A 26478-nucleotide genomic window follows, 5' to 3' on the forward strand; every position below is an offset into this window, starting at 1 on the left:
TGCAAAGAAATTCAGGGGAGGACAACAGCTCAGGACATTTTATCAAATCTTGGATGCGTTCATTCAGCCAAATTTCATTGACTGGTCTTATTGTGTGGGCGTCTGTATGGATGGCACCACTGCCATGTCAGGCAAGCACAGCGGAGTCATCATGTTAATAAAGACCAGAGCTCCAAATGTCATGGATACACACTGCATACTTCACAGAGAAGCACGTGTCACACAAGGAATGGAGGACGAATTGCAACAAGTGCTTCATGATCTTGTTAAAGTTGTAAATGCTTTAAAATCATTTAAATCATTGTCATTTGAATCACATGTTACAAAGTTGTCCAAATCAGGTTTCTTCCATTTTAAAAATGTTGGGAAATAAAGACGCTTTCTAAATAAACAGGATTCTGAGAAATTAATTCATGCATTTATCTCTAGTAGGATTGACTACTGCAATGCGGTGTTCACTGGATGTTCAAACTGTTCTTTATACAGCCTCCAGTTAATCCAAAATGCTGCTGCAAGAATTATTACAAGAACCAGAAAATACAAACACATAACTCCAGTTCTTAAATCCTTACACTGGCTCCTGGTTAAGTTTAGGGCAGATTTCAAAGTCCTCCTTTTAACATATAAAGTATTAAATGGCCGAGGTCCGGCTTACTTGTCTGAACTTATCATGACTTACAAACCTGAGTGCACATTAAGATCTCAAGATGCCGGTCTGCTTAGGATTCCAAGGATTAATAAAATAACAATGGGAGGTCAAGCTTTTAGTTACAGGACCCCTAAACTGTGGAGTGGTCTGCCTGCTACGATAAGAGATGCCCCTTCAGTCTCAGCTTTTAAATCCCGGCTGAAGACTCACTACTTCAGTTTAGCACACCCTGACTAGAGCTGCTGATTAACTGTACAGACTGCATCTCTGTTCTTAGTCATTAGCACTAAAACATAAGTCACATGATAGTTAGAATTGGATACTAACCCTCACTTATTCTGTTTCTCTTCTCGGTACTCAAATGTGGCAGTTGGTGCCACGGCCCACCTGCCAAGTTGTTTTGCCTACCTGAGGTAAAGTCATCTTTGATGGAGGATCGCAGGAATCATCGGGTAGAGGGGTTCTTTTCAGTGGATTGGCTGGCCCAGCGCTGTTTCAGTTGTGGAATGGCCAATAGGGGGAGGCAGCTTGATGGCCGAGGTCTCCAGGACTCTGAACAAATCCAAATCTTATTATGTGATATCATCTACTGTTAAATTCTGCTCCATACTTGTAATATTTTTATTTTTATACTGTGTTGAGGATTTGTTCTGTTCTGTGTATTGTATTGTATTGACCCCCTTCTTTTGACACCCACTGCATGCCCAGCCTACCTGGTAAGGGGTCTCTCTCTGAATGCCTTCCTGAAGTTTCTTCCATTTTTTCCCTACTAGGTTTTTTTTGGGAGTTTTTCTTGTCTTCTTAGAGAGTCAAGGCTGGGGGGCTGTCAAGAGGCAGGGTCTGTTAAAGCCCATTGCACCACTTCTTGTATGATATTGGGATATACAAAAATAAATTATATTTTATTGTATTGTATTATAAATAGTATGAAAGCACGGCCCCTTAAACACAGACAGGCTGTTTGCTAAACTGTGCAGTGACAGTCTTGAAAGCCTCCTGCTGTATTCAGAGGTCCGCTGGCTGTCTCACAGGGCACTTTTACAACAGAGAACTGCGTGAATTTCTTTCATCTGAGAACTCCCAGTTTGCCAGCTGTTTTGACAACCACTTGTGGGATCTGAAGCTTGCGTATTTGGCCGACATATTTCAACTTTTAAATACCTTGAATCACAGCATGCAGGGTTGTGATCACAGCATACTTCATTTGCAAGATAAAATTTGTGAATTTATACAATATATTGGATTTTGGGAGAAAAAGCTAAACATAGGAAATACTGTAATGTCCCTGACACTTAACCAGGTGCCAGGAACATCCAGTGTGCCTGCAGACCTACGGTGGTCCTACCTATCATATCGTCACATCTGACCCACCTTAAGGAATACTTCAACGACTGTTTCCCAGAACTGGACAATCGTCATTTAAACTGAATCAGAAATCCATTTGAGTCCAGAACTGAAGAGGATTGTCTTGACTTGAGGTGAAGTTTGAAAATGCAATTCTCAGCCATTCTCATGTCAGAATTTTGAAGCAATCTCAGAAGCAAATACGCAGTGTTGAGCTAAAAGCCGTCTGATGCCTCTTAGCATTTACAACAACATACCTGAGTGACGCAGGTTTTTCTGCATTGAATGTACTGAAACCAAAAACAGAGCACAGGTACATGTGGAAAATGATTTGAGATTGGCTCTAAGACAGCTGCAACCCAGAGTGGGCAAACTGTGCAAGAACTTCCAAGTCTCACTAGGCCTAGGGTGAGTTTTATATTTTTTCATAGTGAAAGTGCTTTGCTTTATAGAGTTTAGTTACCTGCACTTAACAGGCTTGTATAGCAGTTTATTGTAGACACGTGGGTATGTTCTTTTTTGGATGGTGATAAGTAGCGAGTCCTCAGCCTAAGGGGACCTTGGCATGAAGAAGGCTGGGAATCCCTGCATTAAAGCCATCATGTTTAGTTCTTTGTCGCATATCCCTCACATGCAGTGACTGCTTGAAGTCTACGATTCACAAACATCACCTGGGGCCTCATGTTTAAATGGTGCGTACGCACAGAAATGTTGCGTACTCCCCGTTTCCACGCTCAAATCGCGATGTATAAAACCTAAACTTGGCGTAAAGCCACGCACATTTCCACGGTACCTCATACCTTGGCATACGCAATTTCTCCGCTCGGTTTTGCAGACAGGTGGCACCCAGCGTCAAAGCAGTGCTACTGTTCCTGTGTGGTCTTTCTTAGCTCCACATTCCTGACGCAGCTTTATAAATACACTAAAATTAACTGCATATTGTTTATTAGTGTAATGCATCTGATTGTAATTAACCTGCAGCAATATAATGGTACAGGGAATAGCCATAGTATTCCAAATACCAGAACTGCTTTAGCGTTGTTACTCTCACTGCATCTTCTTCTTCTTTTTGCTGCTCCTGTTAAGTGTTGCCACAGCAGATCATCTTTTTCCATATTACTCTCACTGCACCACTCGGAGTATTTATATCACTGTATCTGAGTGGGGAATCACAGCAGCAATTGATCGGAAAGAGAATTATCGGTATACAGTTTCAAGTAGGTTACACACTACCTCAGCCATGGCAAAAAACGTCAAAGCCTTTCCTGTACGGACCTCGCGTTTCAGAAACAGTTTCATCCCAAGAACTATAAACGCACTCAATCAGTCCATCAAGTGCTCCTTGTAGAACTGTTTGGACTTATACGTACAATCACCTCACTGTAAACTTACACTACAGTTATAATATTGCACAACCTGCACCACTTTATAAAGCGCATATGATGACAATATCATTTTTAAAATGAAATGCAGCAAAATATGTTGCTTATAGCATACAGATAAAACTTTAACTTCATTTAAATAATCTGTATTGCTAATAATTAAACATGTGAGGACACGGTGCCGCAGCGCTAGCTAGTTCACGGATACCTCCTGCCTTGCGCTGTATTATTGCTGGTGCTGACGCAACACTGGAAGGATAGACGGATAGAATAATTAAACATGTACTACGAAGATATTTCAATGTTCCTTAAAAGTTTTGAAGAATCGGCGTTCTAAGCTTACAGATGGCTTCACGTCTATTACAGAGCTGATTGTGTGGCGATTGGAGAAAGAAAAGTATGGACAGGAATTGGAGCTTAGTACGTTTGAAAGAGACAGTACTTCTGTAATAAATTATTTAATCGAAGGTCGCACATGGTGTAGCAAGCCTCTTGCGTGAGATATGAACAAGCACTGCGCCACCGTGTTCCCATTTTTAATAACATGCTTTCATTCCTATCATCATGAAAAAGATATCACATATACATCTCAGTATTTTAATTATTCAGAGAGCTGTAATATCTCGAATGTAATGGATTCTGTGTCCTGTTGGAGAAAGAGAAAGAACGGAAGCACGTAGTGATTCACACACACAGAGCACATAGAAGATCAAATACAGAACAAAGCATTTAATGTGTTACTTGAGAAACTAGTAAAATAAACGATTTTAAGATGAAGTTTATGATGTTCTACTTTAATGGCAAAATAAACTACGTGATTAAAGTGGAAATTTCGAGATTACAGTTGACATTTTGTGCTTTTTTCCCACTATGTGCCTATTTTTTTTCTCTGTACCCTAATAAGCTTTCATATGACATTCAGACGGTGGGTTACGACGTGCCTTTTCACGGCGACTTTCATATGTGACTTCTTTTTTATTTCGGGCACTGTGCGACTTTGCGAACTTGATCTTTCGAGTTTCTCCGACACTCTGTCACTCGATCAACTTTCTTTTGTTGATTATCCCACTGTTTAAACCAACAAATAGTACGTTTTTCCTTTGCCTCCACTTGGTATTCGCTGAAATTCTTATATTTTCCCCTGTGCTTTTCCCATTGTCTTTTCTCAGAAGGCTATTTATATTGATTTGCATATTCAAAGAGGCGTAATTCTGGGAGGAGTTGGGGCGGGACAGAAGGCGCGTGCACGTGCGTTACTTGTCACGCTGATCGGGATTTATGTAGTGGAAGAACGTGAAAGTTTGCATACGTACAGATTCCTGAATCTGGATTTTTCTGTGCGTACGCACAATCCCGCTTTTATGCTTATTCCATGTTATAGTGTGAGTTCTATCTATCTATCTATCTATCTATCTATCTATCTATCTATCTATCTATCTATCTATCTATCTATCTATCTATCTATCTATCTATCTATCTATCTATCTATCTATCTATCTATCTATCTATCTATCTATCTGTCCCCTTTATGTTTCTCTCTTCAGCATATGGAAGTCCTGCTCAATTAGATTTAAATCAGGTGACCTACATATATGCCCAAGCCATAACACCCCCCTCTACAATGTTGAACAGATGAGGTGGTCTGCTTTGGATCTTGCAGGAAACTTTATTGCATATTTCACATTCAGAAGATGGCTGACTTACCAGCAGTAAGTCCAGAACCTCCCTTTACTAATGTAGACCTTGATGTGTTCAGTCCTTGCACTTTTGGCTCACGTCAGACTTGAGGAGGTCAGGCAGACCGGTAACAGAGGTCAGTCATTTTTACCTGTGTGAGTATCAGGGTGGAATCCAAGGCATGTTTCATCACTGCCTTCAGATGGCTCATCTCTATTAGATGCTCAGTTAACAGCATCTGCTCAGATAGAGAGACTCATTTTATTGGAGCATTCAAAGAGTTATAAATGACATCAGACCTTGACATTGACTTTGGTGAAAGATATCATCACTCTAAGCAAGACTGTACCTGGACTTCAACCCGTCACATTCTTCACACAAGGCAGAGGTGTATGAATGCATGATAGGTGTGACCCGGAGGACACCTGACTGAACATTTTTATAATTAGGGACAGTAAGACTCACTCATGAGTATCTCCTAAGTTTCATGGCTGAAGTGATGGCTAATATGAATGCTAGACCCTGATGACCCAGAAGACCCACAGCCACTAACTCCTTCCACACTGCTCACCCTAATGGCTGTCATGTTTAAAGCTCCTCCTGGGGACTTCAATAGAAAAGATGTGCACAACGGCCACTGGAGACAAGTGCAGTGTTTGGCCAATGGCTTTAGGGACAAATGGAGGAAACAGCACAACTGTACTAAGCAGTAACAAGCTAGTTAAGTTTGCAGATGATACCAAAATAGGTGGATTAGCAGATAATTTGGAATCTGTTATATCATTACAGAAGGGACTTGGATAGCATACAGGCTTGGGCAGATTTGTGGAGATGAAATTTAATGTCAGTAAATGTAAAGAATTACACATAGGAAGTAAAAATGTGGGGTTTGAATACACAATGGGCTGTCTGAAAATCGAGAGTCCACCTTATGAGAAGGATTTAGGAGTCATAGTGGACTCTAAGCTATCGACTTCCAGACAGTGTTCAGAAGCCATTAAGAAGGCTAACAGAATGTCAGGTTATATAGCGCCTTGATGTGTGGAGTACAAGTCACAGGAGGTTCTGCTCAACCTTTATAACACACTGGTGAGGCCTCATCTGGAGTCCTCTGTGCAGTTTTGGTCTACAGGCTACAAAAAGGACATAGGAGCACTGGAAAAGGTCCATAGAAGAGCGACTGGGCTGATTCAGGGCTACAGGGGTTGAATTATGAGGAAAGATTAAAAGAGCTGAGCCTTTACAGTTTAAGTAAAAGAAGATTAAGAGGAGACCTGATTGAAGTGCTTAAAATTATGAAAGGAATTAGTCCAGTGGATCAAGTCTGTTATTTTAAAATGAGTTCATCAAGAACACGGGGACACAGTTGGAAACTTGTGAAGGGGAAATTTCACACAAACATTAGGAAGTTTTTCTTTACACAAAGAACGATAGAAACTTGGAATAAGCGACCAAGTAGTGTGGTAGACAGGAAGACGTTAGGGTCTTTCAAAACTCGACTTGATGTTTTCCTGGAAGAAATAAGTGGATAGGACTGGTGAGCTTTGTTGGGCTGAATGGCTTCTTCTCATCTAGGGTGTTCTAATGTTCTAATATTCTAATATTCTATTCAGTCATGTAGTGACTGGTAAACTGGAGGGCTGACATTAAACCTGGAGATGTGGTCCTAGTGTGGAACTGTCAGTCTAAAGACATGATTAGACCCCTGGACTGATAACTAGAGGGGCTCCTAGTGGGGATGGCAGAGTCTGTACAGCTGAGGTTAAAGCTGGCAAGGAAAGTGAAACCAAGCGTAACAACAGGCCAGTATCTGAACTTGTTCTCATTATTTCATCACAGTCATTAAGGGTGATGTATGTGATATCAGGTGGGGGTCATGTTTGTAAAGATAGTCAAGATATATTTATTCATATATTAATTATTTTATTATTGTCCTATACTGTTGTGTTTAACGTTCTAAATGTGTGAGCCTCGTGATGTTTGTCCTTCTTGAGCCGCCATACAGAGGGGCGGTCCCAATGTAAATTAGTGTAACCATGACAACTACACGCCTTCTTTAGGCCCAAGTTCATCCTGCCTGTGTAGACCTTTGGTCACATGATCAGTAAGTTCATATCTGTACAAGCTCACCGTTATGTATTACTATTTACAGTTCAGAAGCCGTTAGTGAGCCGTTTGTTATTTGTGTGCTGCTCTTCACTTGTCACTCCGCTGTGTTTGGATTGTTTCACTTGTCTTTGAGTTATGGACTCTTTGTTTCTTCACTTTGTAGTTTCACGCCTGCTCTTTGTTAATAAGATGGAGATTCGTACGCCTCGTGTCAAGGTGGTCTGCAGGATGATAAACTGATAAAGGGGGGAGTTCAGCTGCCTGAAGGTCTATTAAGTCATAATAGTGAGGTCAGAACATCTACAGAGACGATAACTGGGAATAGAACTGGAATCCAGGATGGGACAACAACACTGACCAGTGAGCCACCAGTTCAGACAAATGAGGCACCAGAAAGAGAAGAAGAAGAGAAAACACGCAGCTTGAGACATCTTGGGACTTGTGATTTATCCTGTTACTAAATTACAAAATGATCTCAGTCTGATTAATTCTTTTAAAGTTTACATTTAATTTCATAATAAAACAAGTTCTTTATTATATTACTGACCAACTTCACTCTTGGGGTATGAAGACACACTTTGGACTGTCATCATCATAAAGCAGGATGACAACATGGTGGCACAAGTGACGATTCAGTCTGTGATTTTAGTGTAAAAAGCTCTTTGTAAATCGTAACACAAATTGTTTTTCTGATGTGGTGTTCTGTGTCCTGTGTCATGGTGACAATGCTGGAGAAGACATGACAAGATCTCAGCAGAGAACTCAACACGGACTTCGTACTTTGGAGTATTTTATCCACCTAAAGCACCAAAGATACACTCAGGGAGGATGAAGACCACCAAGAACATAACCTCACGTTTCTGACTAACCACCGGACCACACTGAACACCTGCTGACCACTGCTGAAGGTCCAAGTGGTCCACATGCGGTGACTTCCCTGTCCAGTGTGACTTTGTGGTGTCTTCTGTCACCTTGTCACACTGAAGGACCTCAACATTTAACTGTTTAAAGATGCAAGGAAGCCAAAGCCTCCTGTGACGCTGCTCTACCATAAAGTGACAACGGGAGGAGGCTCCAGTGACACGACTGTCATCATCAACATGTTGTCATTGGGAATGTGATACCACAGACTTGGAAATGAAGCACAAAACCTGAAAACTGAAATGTGTGGTGAACAAAATGTCCATTGAGAGGGAGTGTGGCTGAGGGTCTGACTGCATTAAAAATTGTTGTTAAAATTATAATCAAACTTAGATTGTGTGACTCAAATGGACCTTAATGCTAAAATGAACAGAAAACAAGAAGAGCACTGAAGGATTTGGTCACATTTCTAATTTTATTCATGACCACCAGAGGGTGCCATTTACACACATTGATTTTATTTTTATTTATATCTTTAAATAGATACTTATGGAAAAATCAGCACATGTCATTAACATTAAAGGCATTCCCATAATGCTGTGCTTTTGGCCTGAAGACCCGCCTTCCCCCTTATTCATTGGTCAATAGTCCTGTCTTCAGTTCAAACTGTCAGTCCCATGTGACTTGCAGTTCCTGTTAGTGACATGCGCTGATTTTTCTAGAAGTATCTGTTTATAATACGCCTGAGTTTTACACGTTTTGAGTTTATGACTGGATAACCGACATGTGGATGATGAGACACAAGTAATGTGAGATTTTATTATCTCTTTATTTAATGGACGTTTTCACATCATTTGTTGTTGTGCAGCATTGGTCACCATTGGCTGTTCTTATATCATAAACTTATGGCATTACATTTGCAGCATCACAACAAACTACATTGGAGTAATAAATATAAAAAAATCATTTTTGAGTGGAGTAGTCATTTAAGTTTATCTCAGGGAGGCACAGTGGCACAGTGGTTAGTCTGGCAAGCATATTAGCAGATGTGTCCATCTCCTTCAGGGTCACTTAGAAGACCACCACAGCAGTAGAGCCCACTCAGAGCTGGTTCAGTTTCTCCTTCCCCACTGACATCACTGCATTTCACTGAGTTTGCTGAAGTCCCCGATCATTTCCATGATTTTGCCCACCTTGAGGTGAAGTGAACTCAGCGGGGTCCACTCATCACTCCTCACCATTCAGTAACAGACGTGATGGCGTCAGAATATAACAAGAGGCCTCTGAAGTCGGTGTGTGACGACACAAACACAAATGTGCTCTGGCGCTCTGCTTCTTCAGGTCTTCATCTTCAGTTTAGAGACAGAAGGCTCACAGCGGTGGAGACTGGCAGCAAAGTGACAAGTGACACTGCAATGGCTACTGGGAATTTCATTGATGCGTCACTCAGCAGGACCATCCTGTTTGTTATTGAGATTTGGGCAAATCTGACATGAAAAGGTCCAAGAACTCCAGCTGAGGGGCAGCCACATTCACAAATGGAAGTCGACTTGTCGTCTCAGAGCCATCAGAAGATGTGGACAATAAAAAAGAAAACAGCGGAGAGCCTGAAACACACGAGACGTCTTATCATCTAAATCAGAGGAGCGAATGAAAAGATCTGACTTGACCTGAGACCACCAGGGTGCTACTTTATGACTGAATTATGAAATCAATCGTTGTGATTTGTAAGTCACTTTGGATGGAGGTTTCTGCCACAACTCAAGGACTCATCTGAAGGGTGTCAGTGAAGTACACAGCTGTCGTTAAAATATAAATGTGTTTACAGTACGTTGTGTTCTGTCCTTGTGCCACTAGGTGGGGATAGCGAGGTGTGGAAAAATAGAAAAGAAAGGAATAGAAACAAGAAGTTTTAGATAGATAGATAGATAGATAGATAGATAGATAGATAGATAGATAGATAGATAGATAGATAGATAGATAGATAGATAGATAGATAGATAGATAGATAGATAGTTTTAGTCTTGGTAGCTGCTTTGTATTGTTGGGTTAAATGTGTAGTCTGTGGACACTGAGTCTGAGTCTACATCCTGACAACTTAACACAATAATTATTTTATTTAGGGATGAATGGAGTCTTTAATATTAGGAATACAAATAAAGAAAAAGATAAAAACAGACAGCCACACAACTCAGTGGGATTGATGTTTAAATGAAGAAATGTGTGGACACGCACAGAATTAACAGTGGAATTTGAAATCCAACAATTCTCCTTTTGTGTTTATCAGGCTTTTTAAACATGAAAGTCACATAAATCTGATATTTTAATAGTTTAAAGATAAAAATACAATATTTCCTCAGACACACGTCATTGAAATTACTTTTCTTAAAAAATCAAGCAGCTTAAGTCTTGACATAACTTTTAAAGTTTCTTCATCTACACTAACAAGAGCATGAAGTTCCATCTAATGACATATCTGGGTGGCCTTCCTCAAAGTCACACCTCACCTGTCACACTTTGTTCTGCTGCTCTTCATTTTCTGTGTCACGTATTTCACTATCTGGGTGTGAAAATTCAACATACAGCAAAGGTTTTATTCATTCATGTTGAACCTGACGGCTTCTTCTTCCAAAATATTCCTCCAAGAAAGGAGAAGATGAGCAAACATTCAAGTTCAGGTTTACTGACAAGTGTGCAGATTACAGGAAACTCTGACTTGTCTGTTAGACAAACATGAAACATCACGTTTAGAGTTTCTTTAACATGTGAGAAAGTCAAAGATACAAACAGTGAGACCTCGACATGTGTGTGGTGTTGTGTGCAGACGAGAGCAGTGAGTGTGATTAGTGAGAGGAAGAGCATGAAGATCACGCTGATGACACGAGTTTATCTACAAAGTCACTCAGCAAATCTCCATCAGTGACATCAACTTTCATACTGCAGGCCAACGTGTATTTGTAGAGGCTTCTGTTCAACAAATTTAACTTTATTATTATTATTATTATTAAACCTACAAGTGGCCCAGTGCCTCACAACTCCTAACATCAAATCCCAGCATGCTCAGCATCTCTGTGGAGTTGACGTGTTCTCCTGGTGTCACATGACTTTTCTCCCAGTCGCACATCCCCTGGTAACTGGTAACACCAGACAAACACACTTGCAGCTCTGTGCCTGACTCTATTTGAGTTCATTTATAAATTACAGACAAAGTGACATTTCTGAGTCTCACATTCGCCTTCACACTCAAATGCACAATAAATAAACTGATTCAGATGAGGACAGGATTAATGAATTTGGGTCCATTTTTAATTATTTTAATTACACTTAATGACCACAAGAGGGTGCCATTCACACACAATTCTGTATTCTGTTGTCATTTTTAATTGCGCTGATTTCTGTGAAGTCGTCCATTTTCTAATTCTGTTTCTTCAGGTCTTTTGTCACATCTAGCACTCTGTTCATGAATTAAACTTATTCTTGTCATTTCTGTAACACACTCCGACTACAGCACTGCAGCAGACCACCTGTGTGTGTCACTGAAATGACGCCGAGTTTCAGGACTGTGAGGTGGACCCTCAGATAAGTTCACGAGAAGCCATTTTATTACAGAGGACACCTCACTGATGTCGATGATTTATTTTTGTAATTCCTGCCTTTCTTTATTTTCATTTCTGTTTTATTTCATTTCATCACAAACTCATCTCAGTGTTGATGAACTTCTCACAGACTTACAGTGTTGTGTATTTCAGTCCACGTTTAACAATAGAAGTATATAACGCTAGATATGAATTCATGTTTGTCTGACTGGTGGTCTCGTAGTAGCACAGTGATTGGTGGTCCGGCCTTCAGCTCTGGTGTCGTAGGTTGGTTCTTATCCGTGTTGCCCTGCCCCCCCCAACATTTGCTCAGCCCCCTGTGATACAGGTATCCTAAAAATGAAAATCAGATGAGCAGCAAACAGCAGGACACCTCAGGGGGGCTTTGAGTTCGTTGGTCTGATGTTAAAGAAAGTCTCCATCAGCTTTGTGCTGCTCTGAACTGACACAGAGATGGACAGACGACATTAATACTGAGGGGTCAGTTTGTGCGCAGGGGGCAGATGACCAGAGGGGCCGCGTTTTTACCACCGTCATTAAGACCAGGACTGAAGTACGGATAGAGGGGCTCAGTGAAGGAGTCTGTGAAGGTGTACAGGTGAGAGCGGGACTGGGCATTGTAAAAGGAGACCTGACCTTCATCATAGTCCAGAAAGACCCCCACTGTCTGGGGCTTCACTCTCAGGGGTAGAATGACAGAACTGTCATCGAGAGCCTTGTACTCGTTCTCATTCCTCAGCCACACAGTCCAGTATCCATTATATGGTGTCAGTGTAATGTCCCCCTTCCTGTTGATCGACTCTCTGGTGACTCCTAAATCCCACTCAGTCTTCCCCCCGACCTCCACCTCCCAGTAGTGTCTCCCTGACGTGAATCCTTCTCTGGCCAGGACAATAACATAGCGGTCAAACCTCTTTGGATTGTCCGTCACTCTCTGTCGTGTGTCTGTGTGTCTCACTTCTTTCCCATCTTCAGACACAATGAGATATGGATTTGCAGTCTCAGGGTCAAAAGTGACATCAGCTGAGGAGAAGAAAGAAGAAAAGAGGAAGACGTCAGGAAATCAGGGGACTTGAGGAAGACAACAACACATTTACACTCCTTGAAGGACCTGAACATTAAAAAGACAAAGACGTCAAACAGCTCGTGTTCACTTCTCACCTTTGAGTTTTTATTTTTACAAACCAAAGCCCACCAAGCCCCTCGTGTGTCTCTTTGTGTCACTGCTCGGCCCCCCTGTGACCTCTGACCTCCTCCACTCGCCTGTCTGCCATTTTATCTTCATTTAACCCTAAAGAGCCCGATCACCACGCTGTGACCTCAACAGCACAAGAACGGTGACATTTTAATAAAAGACGAATCACACAGCGAGGATTTGTTAAAGACACAAACAAGAAGACCACCAGTGAGGCCTGGCACTCGTTCACAGACTCACCAGCAGCTCTCAGACTTGTCGTCACTAACCTGAGGGTCTCATGTCCCCCCTGGCCTGTTGTCCTCCTGTTCCTGTCATTCCTGTCCACTTTGATTCATTTTGCTCTGCTCTGCTCTGTCGGTCATTCTGTCACTTTTCTTGTCCTTACACTGCATTTGTGGCCTTTTATTTAGCAGACCCCCCATTTTATGTTTCTCAGTTCCTTGTCAGAAGTGACAACGGGGGGCACTGAATTTATGACACTGACTCTAACAACACAAGATGGCCGCCTGTCAGTGATGAGGATGAACTCAAATACACAAGTGTCACAAGTCATCAGTCAGCAGGGACACCATGTGACCGGTCAGTACAGGTGAGGGGGGCTTTAATAAGGAGAGGGGGGACAAGAGGACATACAAGGTGACAACAAAGGACAGGACAGCAGGACAAAACACAAAGTGGCACTAAAGAGGGGACAGGACTGGACACTGAGGGGTCTGAGAATGGACAGCAGGCCCTGTGAGGACTCAGCAGCACTCAGTTTACTTTAAAAAGTGCAAACGTTGTGAGTGAAAACCTCAAGTGTGTCCTCAGTGTTGTCATCTCACAAATACTTCAACATCGACATGCTGGAAATGTAGCAAATTCATGGTGGGCCTGAGAAAGGGTCTGCACTGAAACACAAGAGGGTCCTAAGTGACAGAAGGGACATCATGGAGTCTTTAAGTAGCAGGATTAGTGACAATGACGCGCAGTGCTAATCGGTACGAGACCACCGAATCAAAATGACCTTCTGAGAATAAAGTCTACAAGACAAACGAGTGTCCTTTGTACCGAGGAAGACATCTGAGGAGTTCTGTCTGCACGAGGAGGGTCCGGTCTTTAGTTCTGTCTTTACTGACTTGTCTGACGTTCTTGGAACACAAAATAAAGTAATGTCCGCCTGCCAAGGAGAATCCAACTATTAATGACAGAGGATTGTTTAGGGAACTTCATAGGAATAAGATAACTAGCGATATTCAAAGAGACCACCAGGGGGCAGTAGAGGCTGAGGTCTTCCTGTTCCTTAACTAGCAGCTCATCTGCCTTTAAACACACAGAACAAGCAGCCATCCATTGTCATAACCTGCTTATCCAGGGCAGAGTCGAGGGGCACAGCAGGCATCAGGGCAAGGCAGGAACAACCCATGGACGGCACGCCAGTCCATCAGCGGGCAAACACTCAGACACACATCAGGGCTAACTGAGCGTCACCGGACCACCTAACCTGCATGTCTTTGGAGCACACGGAGGAGACCCACACAGTCACAGGCAGAACATGCAAACTTCACACAAGGAGCCCCCAGGATGTGAACCCCAGTGTCCTTACTGGGAGACAGCAGCACTACCACAGTGTCACCATGTCACCCACACAGAGGGACCTCAGCCATTAACTCAGACCTGGGGGACAGTCACAGAGCTCACAAGGTGCTGCTTCTCATGGTCATGAAGGTGACACGTTTAACATGAAGACACAAAGACTAAGACACAGAAAATGAGAACTTCATCCTAAGGTCACGACTGGCTTATCAACCGTACCTGCTGAGCTGCATATTCTCCTCCATTCTGTAAAATAATAAATAAATAAATAAACTTAATGAGTCCAATAAAGAGTGAGACTTGAGAGACCCCCAGTGACCCCCAGTTCAAATATCGTACCTGCATTCGTGACGCGTTGTGACTTTTCTGCAGAAGAAGAGAGCTGCGTTACTGAGTGAATAATCAGGTGGTCAACTTAAAACATCATCTCTTCAGTTCTCACTCACAACTTTCATTTACTTTCATTTTCCTCTTCTGACGTCTTAAAATATCTTTACATTTCAAATGTCCTTCATAAAGACCCCTTATAATAGACAGCAGAACAATGGACATGACAATAGCTGGAGTGCCAAGCACAGACTGAAAATGGATTTGCAGAATTAACAGCCTACTGGCCTTTGGCTTTGAATCTGCGTGACGTCTGATGAAGAAGGAACAGAATTATTGATGTGTGTTAGGAGTGGAGGTCCTAGCAGTGAGACGTCTGACCGTGTTCTGGTGACCACAGAAATGAACGCTGCAGGTGTAAATTAGTGTGACTGCAATACAATAAGACATGTGCCAGTCATTGTAACTGTGGTGCCAGCTAGGGGCACATCTCCTGTTGGCATTTCTGGGCACCAACTTCATACAACCTGCTCACTCGTCACAAACTGGATGGCCAGTTGATATCAGGTGGTCCCGTTTAGTCCGACTGTTGACACTTTTGGTTTTGTCTCCAGTCAGCCCCCAGCCTGCTTGTTGTTCTTTGGTGCCCCCCATGCTTTTCATGTTCTCCCTGATTTTCTTTATTGTGTTTTGTCTTTACTCGTCTGTCATTGTGTTCTGTTTATTTATTATGTGGACAGACGCTCTTCTTTACCAGGGTGTCTCCTAATTTCAAATATGACCAAATTTTGGCTTTGCCAGCCGTCTACTATATTGTCAGCTTAAATGGTTTCTCAATGCCAACCGTCCGAGTATCAGTGACCACATAAGAAAGTGACCAGAAACAAACTGTGCTGTGACCTGAGAAACCAGAGTGACAACAGAGCACTGAACTTCTATCAGGTGACATGTGCTGTCCACTTCACTGGGTTCAGTTCTGTCTTAGTGGTTTACATCCAAATGTTTAATAATCAGACTGACTGGAACAGACAGAGCATTGGAATTAAAAACAACAGCAGACAAAAGATAAGGAGGACTCTTGTGTTGTGTCCAGTACTACTGAGGTAGGGCCTGAGCCCCAGGACCCTCAAATATATTTAATCTGATAGATGGACCAAAGATAAGGACAGCAGGACAAAAACTCAAAGAGGAAGAAGATGAGAAAAAAACATAAGGCACCTTTTTACTATTAAAAACTGATCCTGTCACAGATAAAGAATAAAAGTCAATAAATATTCACAATAATATTAGGGGGAGGATCCCAAGACTCCATGCTCTTCCTGACCAACACCCTCTAGGTTGGAGATGTCATTTCTAAGACCAGAACTTTTCATGGTGTAATCCTTGATTTGTCTTTCTTGATAGACTCACTCCATTCACAGCTTTCAAAGTTTTTAATTTAAATTTTAATTCAACAGGATTAAATGTTTTTCTTACCAGTTTCCTTGTGCAGAAACCAAATAGGAAGGAATCCGACTGGAGTGAAAGAGAAGAAGAAAGCAAACATTTGAGAGAAAATGTGAGAGTGATGACAGCAATCTCTCTCATTGCGTGTCTTGTCCCACCATCAGACACAGGCCATGGTGTGAAATTATAGCTAATTATTTCTTCTGCTCAGTTGGTCAAGTGATGTTCTCACAAGTGAAGACTTTTCTGTTGACAGACTACATACATTTGCGTACTGTGCATGAAGACCACACCATAGTCATACAACTGAAAATGGTGGCACAGTAGTTAGCACATCTGCCTGGCCAAGCCATTGTATGTTGAGTTTGGACGTTCCTTCTGTGTCTGCATCTTGTATTCTGTGTGCTTTTACTCCACTTTTCATTTCAAAGACAAGACTTCCAAATCAACACTAAATAAGTTAATTATGATAGAAGGTGTGTGTGTGTGTGTGTGTGTGTGTGTGTGTGTGTGTGAGGCCAATCATGGACTGGCACCCTACACAGCCTGTTCTCTACTATTGTAAAACCATACTCAGAAAACAGATGGATTGATGAATGAAGATCTGTTTTTGATTTCATAATCTTATGGACTCCTCTGCTACAGTGCATAGGTTGATCTGACTTCCTTGATGGCTCAAGCAGATTTATTCTGTCAGCCTTGTAACTACAATCCTGAGTAGTTTAACTGCTAGGCATTCAAACCCCCCTGTGATACCATCCCACCATTACAGCACACAGATGAGAGGTGGTTCCAGTAGAAGCTAAGCTAATAAAGTCAAACTCTCTCATGTTGAGAGTCCTGTGTGAAATTACAACTACACCATCCTGAACGGTGGCTTTGTGTTGATGGTGAAGTTTAATGGAGGACAACACCTTCTGCTTATGTGGCACACAGAGCACACATGGCAGGCAGTGCTGTCAGCCCACAGAACTCAAACTCCAGGTTAGTTCCTGGTAAAGATGTCTCCTATGGGTGGTCTTCCCCTGTTCAAATGTGTCCCCCATGTGCATCTCTATATATTTAGTCATTGCTGTGAACAGTAAACTGGGTGGTCTAAACCCCAACACTGTGATAGGTCTCATCATTCAGTACCCACACGATAACTGGAATCAAACATCTGCGTTAGAGAAGAAAAAGGTTAAGAATTTCACTCACCTATTGAGTCATATCTGGTGTTTGTTTCTGAGAAAAGACAAAAAAGGAAAATAACATAAACATGACTTGTATTCTGAATGACTTTACCGTTTACTGAGCAGTCTGTCTGTTCTGATGTTGGTGTGAGATCTTCTGAGCTCACCTCTCATTCTTCTCCATTGAATGACCAGCAGAGGAGTCACCGCTAAGCAAAGAACCAACAAGATGAAGAAAGCCACCAACCAGCCAGAGACGCCTGGGGAGAAACCTGCAAAATGAGGGGAAGACGTGTGAGTCTGTGAGACAAGAATGAGGTTCAGGTGAGGAAAACACAGAAGAATCCATCAAGTGGGACTCCTTCATGCTAAGGGGAGCATTATGAGACCCTGCATTTACACCACAGATGATGATCTCCTGTAGCTGGAGCCTGGGACCAAACCCACCTTCACATCCTCATCATCAGCTTGTCCATCAGTCCACACACTCTGTTATAAATGATATGAGCACAAAATCACAGATTTCCTGTTCAGTAATTCATCTTCATCAATGTCCACTCAATGTCCTTTTCTTCCTGTATTTGTCTCTTAAGTCTTTTAATAAAAACTTTACATTTTATTTCATTTCTTAAAATCGTGAGGCACAGATTTAGGGGTCTACTCCTAGACTGAGTCCCCAGTATATTTTTATTTTAGTCTGATATCAGATGACTTTGATTTTAAGTCGCACTTCTTGCCCATTTTAGCTGACATGTACTGTATGTACGTGTTGCTGTTTTTTCTGTTTCTGATCATTCCATCTCATATTCATATTTCACTTTCATCTCTTCTTTATGTTGCAGATTATCTGACACGAGTTAAAACACAGATTTAGGAGGAAACTCAAACAAATACACACATGTTAGGAAACTGGAAAATTCAAACTGGACCTGTGTGTGGCTTTAACTGGGCCTTGTGACCTGTGCTGCTGGGCCAGGCTGCACCCCCCACAATCCAGAACCAGACTAAATAGGTTTCAGAATGTTATATGTTCATGTGTTTAAGAACTTGAAAGTGAAGTGACTCACTCAGGGTGACACAGAGAGTCAGGGCTCAGGACTGAGACTTACAGCCAGGCAGCCATAACCAGTGTGGGGTCAACTCCAGTCTATGAGCGCCACTCTTTACTGGTGTGAGACACACCTTTATATTGTAACTGATCTTCTGACAGCTCCTGATATGCCAAGCCACATCTCAGGGGTCGGCTCCTTTTATTTGCTATACTTGTTTTAAAATGATAGATTTCATATACAGTAAGTAACACATTTCAATTAGTGTGTCAACAGTAAAGAAAAATGACAACCTGGTTGTTTATTGTTTGCTCTTCACCTGGAACATTTGAAATTATCACAAGCAAAATGTGCTTTGCGATGAATGTTTTCCTTTTTTTGAAAGTATTTTCCCAATTCAGTGGTTCAACTTTGGCATGATATTCTCTCAATGGCAGCCTAAACTTTACAGGCTGATTACCAAATATGCATTTCAGTGCAACATTCAGTATAAAAGTGGTGCATTAATGATTGGGCTGGAAAACAGTGAAGGCATTTTTTATCCCATAATAATCTCAATATTTTAAAATGTTTGAGCAAATGGCAGTGATGATAACTTCACACCATCTGATCACTCACTGTAGATGTTGAGTTCAGATGGCCAGTCTGGCTTTGGTGTTTTACTTCTCATCAGACAGCTGAACACGTTGTACTCCTCCTTCACCGGGAGGACGCTGCTCACTCTCAGAAGACCCTCGGAGTCCCGCTCTGACTTTATTGTGGACTGTGACGTCACGTCTGCCCCATTCATGTCCCTCCAGGTGAGTTCTGGTTGGGGGTTCCACTTCTCAGCGCTGCACTCCAGTCGGGTCTTCTGGCCTTCAGTGGAGCTCATGGTAATGGAGGGCTGAGCACCTAAAACTAATGAAACACAAAAGAGTGGAAGATCAGTGAAGAGAAGAATGAACATTTTAACCAGAGATGTAACTTGAATTGATGGGCCTTAATGCAAAAAAATAAATTAGACCCCATCATGTGAAATTAAATTAAATCCACAAATAGAATGTACACCATTAATAAGATATGACTAATGATTAATGATTATGATTGATGATATGATTAATGAGATATAAACCTCATACAAGGTTAACATTCATAGTTAAGAAGTTATGAGTACGACCGCACCATTAACCTGTTATTATGATGCTGAGCAGGCAGGCATGTTCAGTGTTCTCCCCAGCGGTGTGGGATGAAGGACTAACTGGGCTTACTGGAGCTGAAAGTATTATTTAGTCATTAAGTAATGAAAACCTCTTAATACTCAAGGTGATTACCAAGCTTAATATTTGATATTTTAATTCTTGTCTTCTTCTTAAAAGCCCAAGTGTCTGCAGCCTTTTCATGATCAAATCTCATGGACCTTCCAAAGAAGTCAGCACCAGATTATTTAGTGTCTTCTGACTCCCCAGGTAGGAATGTATTCTTTTTTTGTCCCATTCAGCTGTGCTCACAGGTATGACCAGTCCTACAGCACCTAATTCTACTAAATTTAGAAAAGACTCCTTCAGCTCAGAGGTTGCTACTAATTTTAGCAACTTTTGACGTATGTTTTTGTTCAAATGTCCTTTAATCATTTTTGATGCAAACACCTATTCTTCTTTAAAGTTTGTGGAACGAGCCCTGGACACAGACAGGCAGACATGTTCTTTTGCACCACCACACGTTTATTTACACTGTTCCTATTATTTACAATGTCCAAAAGTGCTCCACAAACCCCAATCCTCCCCAAAGTCCAGGCCAACCACTCTGCCTCCTCTTCGGACCACCTCCTTCTCTCTCTCTCTGACCTCATCCTGCTTCCACCCGACTCCAGCCTCGAATGAAGGGAGGCAGCCCCTTTTATCTCTACCCGGATGTGCTCCAGGTGTGCACCGGCAATCTTCCACCGACATACCCCAGTGTGGCGGAAGTGCCGGCTGTCTCCCCAGAAGCACTCCGGGTGTTCCCTCTCTTCTTCCACCCCAGCACTTCCTTGTGTGGCGGAAGTGCTGAGGTCCAGGGTCCTCTAGGCATGGGGATGCCCCCTGGCGGAGACCACAGGCCCCTACAGGGTTGAGCTTCCAAGCCCTGTACCCGTGGCCCCCAATACAACCAGGGCAGTCGCCCCCTCATGGTCTGGAGGAGGCATGAGCCCTCCTCCTGTCTCCCCAGGCATCCCGGCTGGGTAGGAACCCCAGCCGGGTGCCACACATTATAGTTTAAGACTGCAGCACTACCATTTTTAGAATAATAATTAGAATGTCAACAACCTCTCTCTTATCATTACTTTCAGCATTAAGAAGTCTTCAAAAGGAGAAAATGATTGGCATATCAGCAAAGCCGGCATCATTTGAACTCTCCTAGGCTGTCTCATAGTTGGGGTGGTGGCCACTATTCTTAAAAGTTTGTTCTTGTGTCAGAGGGGTCCTTTTAGCACTTTTGAAAGTGTGTAATTCTTCTCCTTTGTTGTATGCTCTGGTTTATAGGCCCTCAGTGATTGATGATATGTTCATTTCTGAATTCTCTGATCTTTTGGCTAATATTACGCTTTGCAATGACAAAGTACTTATTTTAATATCCATGTTTGTTGTCACTCTAGACCATTGGTTAAAGACTTTTTATTACTATTGGACTGGTTTGATTTTATTCAGCATATTAATACTGTAACTCATTCTCTTGCTCACACTCTTGATGTCGTTCTTACACAAGGTATCACAGTTAATAACATTGAGACATGCAATGTTCGTATTTCTGATCGTTTTTCTCTCATGATGGATGTGAATATTATTGTTAATGATATTATGACAATCTGTGTCTCATGCTATTGTCATATTTGAAATTCTTCTATTATTTCTGATTTTAAAAGTAGGTTTACCATTTTGGGTTCACAAGGCCAGTGTGAAAGTGTTGACAAATCTGTTTTACTTTTTAATTCATCTTGTAAAATGGTTTTACAATCAATTGCTCCCTCAAAATCCTCTACCAAAAGGGAAGACCTCCCCAGTGTTTTAATGACACCACACCAATAGTATTGCAGAACAACAATGGAAGAAAGGCAGACTGACTGCATATGTGCAGATTTTTAGGATTTCTGTGTCACCCGCTACACTCGGGTCCCAATCCAGGTGTTTCGTTGTGTGGAGGGTGCGGCGATGTGCTATCAGCCTATGCTCCCAACCTCTCTCCCTCTGTCTAACTTTCAGGAGGCAGTTAAATATGACTACTTCTCCAGTTTGCTATCATTTAAGGCAATTAATGCAGCTATTCACCCCTGTTCTGGGACGGGTTTAAATAGCACTCCATATTCATGTGAGCAGTTTCTTTCATTTTTAGTCAGCAAAATCAATACTATCCGCACTGGCATCATCGCCATGATATTGTTTTGGACTCCTTTGATATTGTCACACTTTCATAGTTATAAAGTATTATTGACGAATGCAGACCTACTGTAGTTTTAGCCCAGCTGATGTTGTTCCACCATTTGATGTCCTTGGTCCAGTATTGTTATTTTAAATGGTTCTGTTAGTGAGGGGGTTGTGCCCTCATTTTTTAAACATAAGGTGGTGCAACTCTGTCTTAAAAAGGCTGAGTTAGAGCATGGAGTGTTAGTCAATTGTCATCTGATTTCTCAATTGTCATTTTTAGCTAAAATATCAGAAAGAATTATTTATGAACAATTGGAAGATCAGTCAGTCAGTCATTCCCCAACCCGCTATGTTCTAACTACAGGGTCATGGGGGTCTGCTGGAGCCAATCCCAGCCAACACAGGGGCGCAAGGCAGGAAACAAACCCCAGGCAGGCACCAACCCACCGCAGGGCACACACACCCACAGCACACACACGGGACAATTTAGAATCACCAACACCTAGCCTGTATGTCTTTGGACTGTGGGAGGAAACCCACGCAGACACAGGAAGAACATGCAAACTCCACGCAGGGAGGACCCGGGAAGCGAACCCAGGTCTCCCAACTGCGAGGCAGCAGCACTACCCACTGTGCCACCTTGCTACCCTATTGGAGGATCATCTTAAGTTTAATAATTTATCTGAGATCTACCAATCTGGTTCAATCTATCAATCATGAGATCTGAGTGTTGCGGCTTGAGCATCTGGTGGGACTTTAAGGGTCTGCTCTTAACTGGTTCAGGTCATATCTTACTGATAGACATTATTAGTGATTCTCATTTCCTTTTTTTCATCTACTACTCCTGTTAAATGTGGTGTTCCTCAGGGATCCATTTTGGGTCATATTTGATTTTCTATATATCTTCATTCTATAGGAGCTATTTTTTTCAGAAGTTTAATGTTATTTTTCATTGTTATCCTGATGACACACAGGTTTGTATTCCTGTGTGCAATTCTTCAATGAATCTGTTGCATAACTGTCTTACAGAACTAAGACCATGGATTGCTGACAATTTTCTTGAGCTTAATCATAATAAAATGGAATTGCTGTTAGTTGGTCCTGCAGCCAAAGTTCAAGTTGAATTTGAACTTCTTGGCACTTTTGCAGACTTCTCTAAACCTCAAGTTTGGAATCTTGGGGTTATTTTTGATAGTAACTCTCTTTTCAGAAACAGATTAACTCTGCAGACAAGAGTTGCTTTCTCCAGCTTTGTCTTTTAGCTAAGGTTAAGTCTTTTCTATGTCCCAGGGGTCTAAAGAAAATTAATCATGCTTTAATCTTTTCTCAGCTTCATTACTATAGCTCCTTGTATTCTGGGATTAGCAAATCTCTGAAATTTAGGTTGTAGTTGGTTCAGAATGCTGCTGCTCATTTTTTGGTTGGGGCAAGAAAGTTTGCCTTTGTATCTCCAATTTTAGCCTCTTTATATGGGCTGCCTATTAATTTCAGAAATGATTTTAAAACTTTGCTGTTGGTTTTTCACTCCAAGGATATGTTCCTGCCTGTTTATCTGAATTTTGTGATATACACCAGCCATCCAGAGAGCTTAGATCTACTGCTCAGTTGTCTCTTGTTGTCCCTCATACTATTTTGTAGCCGCTGCGTCACATTTGTGGAATTCTTTACCTCATTACATTAAGGAGTGACCTTTAATTTAACTGTTTAAAATGAGACTGAAGACTCTTTTCTGTTCTTTATCTTTTTGTGATCTTCAGTGTTACTGGTAATCCTGCCTTCTTAGTCAGTGGTTTGTTTCACTTTATTGTTGGTTGTATTATGTTTTATATTTTCTGTTTTATTGCTAGTGTTATCTTTCACTTTACATGTTCTATGTAAAGCACTTTGGCTACGGCATTGCTGATGTTGTATTAAATATGCTTTATAAATACTGTAAATTGACATTGACATCATGGTGGTTAATCACCATGCTTATGTATCATAATAAATTGTAATCTTGCATATATGAACATTAGCATATGAACAATCAGTATGAAGGTCTGACTACTCATCTGCACGAAGTTGATGGAGATTTTGAAAATGTGTGCCAGGTTGTCCTACAATTCCACGATGGATACTTTTGTGGCTTGTAAGATTGGCTTTATTTTTATCAAGGTAACATCTCTTCCATGTTCTATTCAAGTTAGACAATAAAGTCAGAACATTTGAAATCATCATTAGGGGAGCAACAAAAGTGTTCCTCATGTTTTAATACTTCATTTTAAACCTCAGCTACAATACTGTTTTGTTTGTACCTTCTCTTTTAAATGCATTCTCTTAGAGACTGTACTGTAGCATACAGAGATAACCACCTTGTGTCACTAGCTATTTTAACTTTAATCTGAGAAATGTTCGATATATTTTAAATCAAAGTAAAACAAGCCAACCTGATGAATAAAGACAAATAACAGAATCATACAATGTCACTAAATAAGGCAGTTCAGCAGCTTCTTGGGCACTAGCAGGAGTCCCTCAGTGGTTTACACATTGAGCGTTGTCCATCAGTCCGTCTGTTCTGTCTTGCAGCAGTTCTGCACCTCCCCTCCCAGACCCACGGCCAAGCAGATTACAAGTTTTTGAACGGGGACTGTCAAGGGTCTCAAGGATTGTATCAGTAATTAGCTGATTACCCAGTGGCTTCGCTCACTGAGTGCAAGGGAAAAAAATAAAATGTAGTCTATAAGTTATTAAACAGTAAAACATTAACATTTTAAGAAGTAAAGACACATTGAGCACTACTGGAGTGGTTTGGGGTAAACCATATTTTAAAGGCGCTATAACACAACAGGTAAGTAGTACTAACAGCAGCTAAAATGTATTTGGATCATCTCTCAGTAGTAGATCTCTTATTAAAGGCGCTACACGACCGCTGTGGTATAGAAATGGCATTTTCTATGTGAACGTCCAAATTTCTGCCTGTGGTAATGTGCCTTACTGGTGAGAACACAGAAAAAACATTATTAACTGTAACGTTTTTAAGTATCCATCTATCCATCCATTATCCAACCTACTATATCCTAACTGCAGGGTTGCGGGGGTCTGCTGGAGCAAATCCCAGCCAACACAGGGCGCAAGGCAGGAAGCAGACCCCGGGCAGAGAGCCAGCCCACCGCAGATGATTGATTATAAGTATTTAACTCACAAAATACCAATGACTGAATTTTGTATTAATTATGCTGCAGAGAACTATATAATTTTATACTTCTATATGATTTTATCTGCATTTAGATAGGAAATGAATTATGTTTATACACAGAATATGAGACTGATTTAATTTTTCTATGTGAAAGTGCTAACCTCTTGATATTAACAGAACACCCTGTGATATTATAATTCAATGTGATCTTTCTTTACTCTTGTTTTGTATTATAAGAAAACAAGTTACTTATGAATTAATAAATAAGAATTATTAATCTAATCAAACAAATATAATCTAATGAAGATATTTAAATTAAAAGAACGTAATCTCTTTATAATTAATGCAATGAACTTTAAGAAAACTGCTTAAAATGGGTTTGTACTGAGACGGGCACATTCTTTAGATAATGTAGGTGCCTGGTACTGCTGTTTGTTTTTCTGTACTCCTATGTCATAAATTTAAGATGTCCCCTAATCTATGGATGACCTCAAAATGAACTCTTATGTTTTTTTTTCTGTTCTCTCTTTAGCTAAATGAACAAGCTCGGTGATAAAAGGGGTTCACAGTTTTTTTCTTTTGCAGTCTGCCTGCATTCTCCAACAGGGCAATCTCACAGTTTTTTTACTCACCAAGAATAAAAGAATAAAGAAATTGTTTTTTATTAAAAATTGGTTTTAGACTCCCGTTGTTGATTTCAACTTCAGCGCTCACACTGGCATTACCAGCAATTAAGGAAAATTAGTTTTGTGTCCTCTGCAGTGTTAAGAGAGAAAGGCTATGGTTTTAGATAAAAGGAAAAAAAGGTAAAAAGAAAGGAAATTTGCCATTTTCTTTTATATAGTGTAGAGAGACGTCTTCGCTGACGATATGAGCGCCTTTTGCGGAGCATCGCGGCGGGTCTCGTGTAGACTGGAGAGACGGCCCTGCCATTAACCGGCCGAGATGGCACTGCATGCCCCCCATGACCTCATAACCCTATACTTGCAAAAGGAAGTGCGAAGCGCCTTAATATTAGTTTGCCGCAGTCTAGAAAAGGGATTCCATGTTTGCAGTTGTCTGGGCTACAGCTCAGGGGAAGGAGTAAAAAATGAAAAGTGCTTACTTTCACTTAAGGCAGAAGCGCAGTCAGCGTCTCAAAGGCTGGCACAGCTACACGCACGCCGGCTGATAAGACTTTTATAGTATTTTTACAGGGCAGGGGATGTCACTTTTTGCAGACAGTACACGTCATCGCGTGCCTATGGAGGGATGACGTGGAGCAGGTTAATTGGTCAGCGCGAGGGCACAGAATACAAAAAGGAATTACACTGCCTGACAACCATGCACTATGTGCCTGTGATTCTCGAGAAAAATAATTCTGATAAATGTGGACGCTGCCCCTCCATGCTTAACGGGCAGAAGGTCCAAACAATTCCCAAGTCCAACACTTTACATGAAGAGGTCTGTACATCTTCTTAGATGTGAACTCTCCATCTTCTTAAAATAATTGATCACAAAAGTAAACTTGAATGTTGCAGGGTTTTAGTGACCCG

The 26478-nt window shown here is 41.4% G+C and overlaps 2 protein-coding genes and 1 long non-coding RNA gene across 8 annotated transcripts in view; 1 reads left to right on the plus strand and 2 right to left on the minus strand.

Moving 5' to 3' along the window:
* The window catches only part of LOC127527483 (uncharacterized), a 1026648-nt gene that overhangs the window by 235241 nt on the left and 764929 nt on the right, over positions 1–26478 (plus strand). Inside the window, exon 1 of one of the 3 annotated variants that reach the window (XR_007934786.1) lies at positions 11320–11454. The exons of the other annotated variants lie outside the window; for them this stretch is intronic. This is a non-coding gene — a long non-coding RNA (uncharacterized LOC127527483). Of the gene's footprint in view, positions 1–11319; positions 11455–26478 lie in introns of those variants that run through there. 3 annotated transcript variants of the gene reach the window in all.
* The window catches only part of LOC114645023 (butyrophilin subfamily 1 member A1-like), a 355265-nt gene that overhangs the window by 234684 nt on the left and 94103 nt on the right, over positions 1–26478 (minus strand). The gene's annotated exons all lie outside the window — the stretch shown is intronic.
* Positions 1–26478, minus strand: part of LOC114644157 (butyrophilin subfamily 1 member A1-like) — a 339284-nt gene that overhangs the window by 148536 nt on the left and 164270 nt on the right. For all 3 annotated transcript variants that reach the window (XM_051926427.1, XM_051926428.1, XM_051926426.1), the window contains 3 exons: positions 14731–14757; positions 14611–14637; positions 12062–12641 (listed from right to left, as the gene is read on the minus strand). In XM_051926427.1, coding sequence (XP_051782387.1) covers positions 12100–12641; positions 14611–14637; positions 14731–14757 — 596 coding nt within the window. In that variant the 3' untranslated portion in view covers positions 12062–12099. The remainder of the gene's footprint in view (positions 1–12061; positions 12642–14610; positions 14638–14730; positions 14758–26478) is intronic.

This window comes from Erpetoichthys calabaricus, chromosome 4 (genome assembly GCF_900747795.2).
Source record: "Erpetoichthys calabaricus chromosome 4, fErpCal1.3, whole genome shotgun sequence".
Lineage (NCBI taxonomy): Eukaryota > Metazoa > Chordata > Cladistia > Polypteriformes > Polypteridae > Erpetoichthys > Erpetoichthys calabaricus.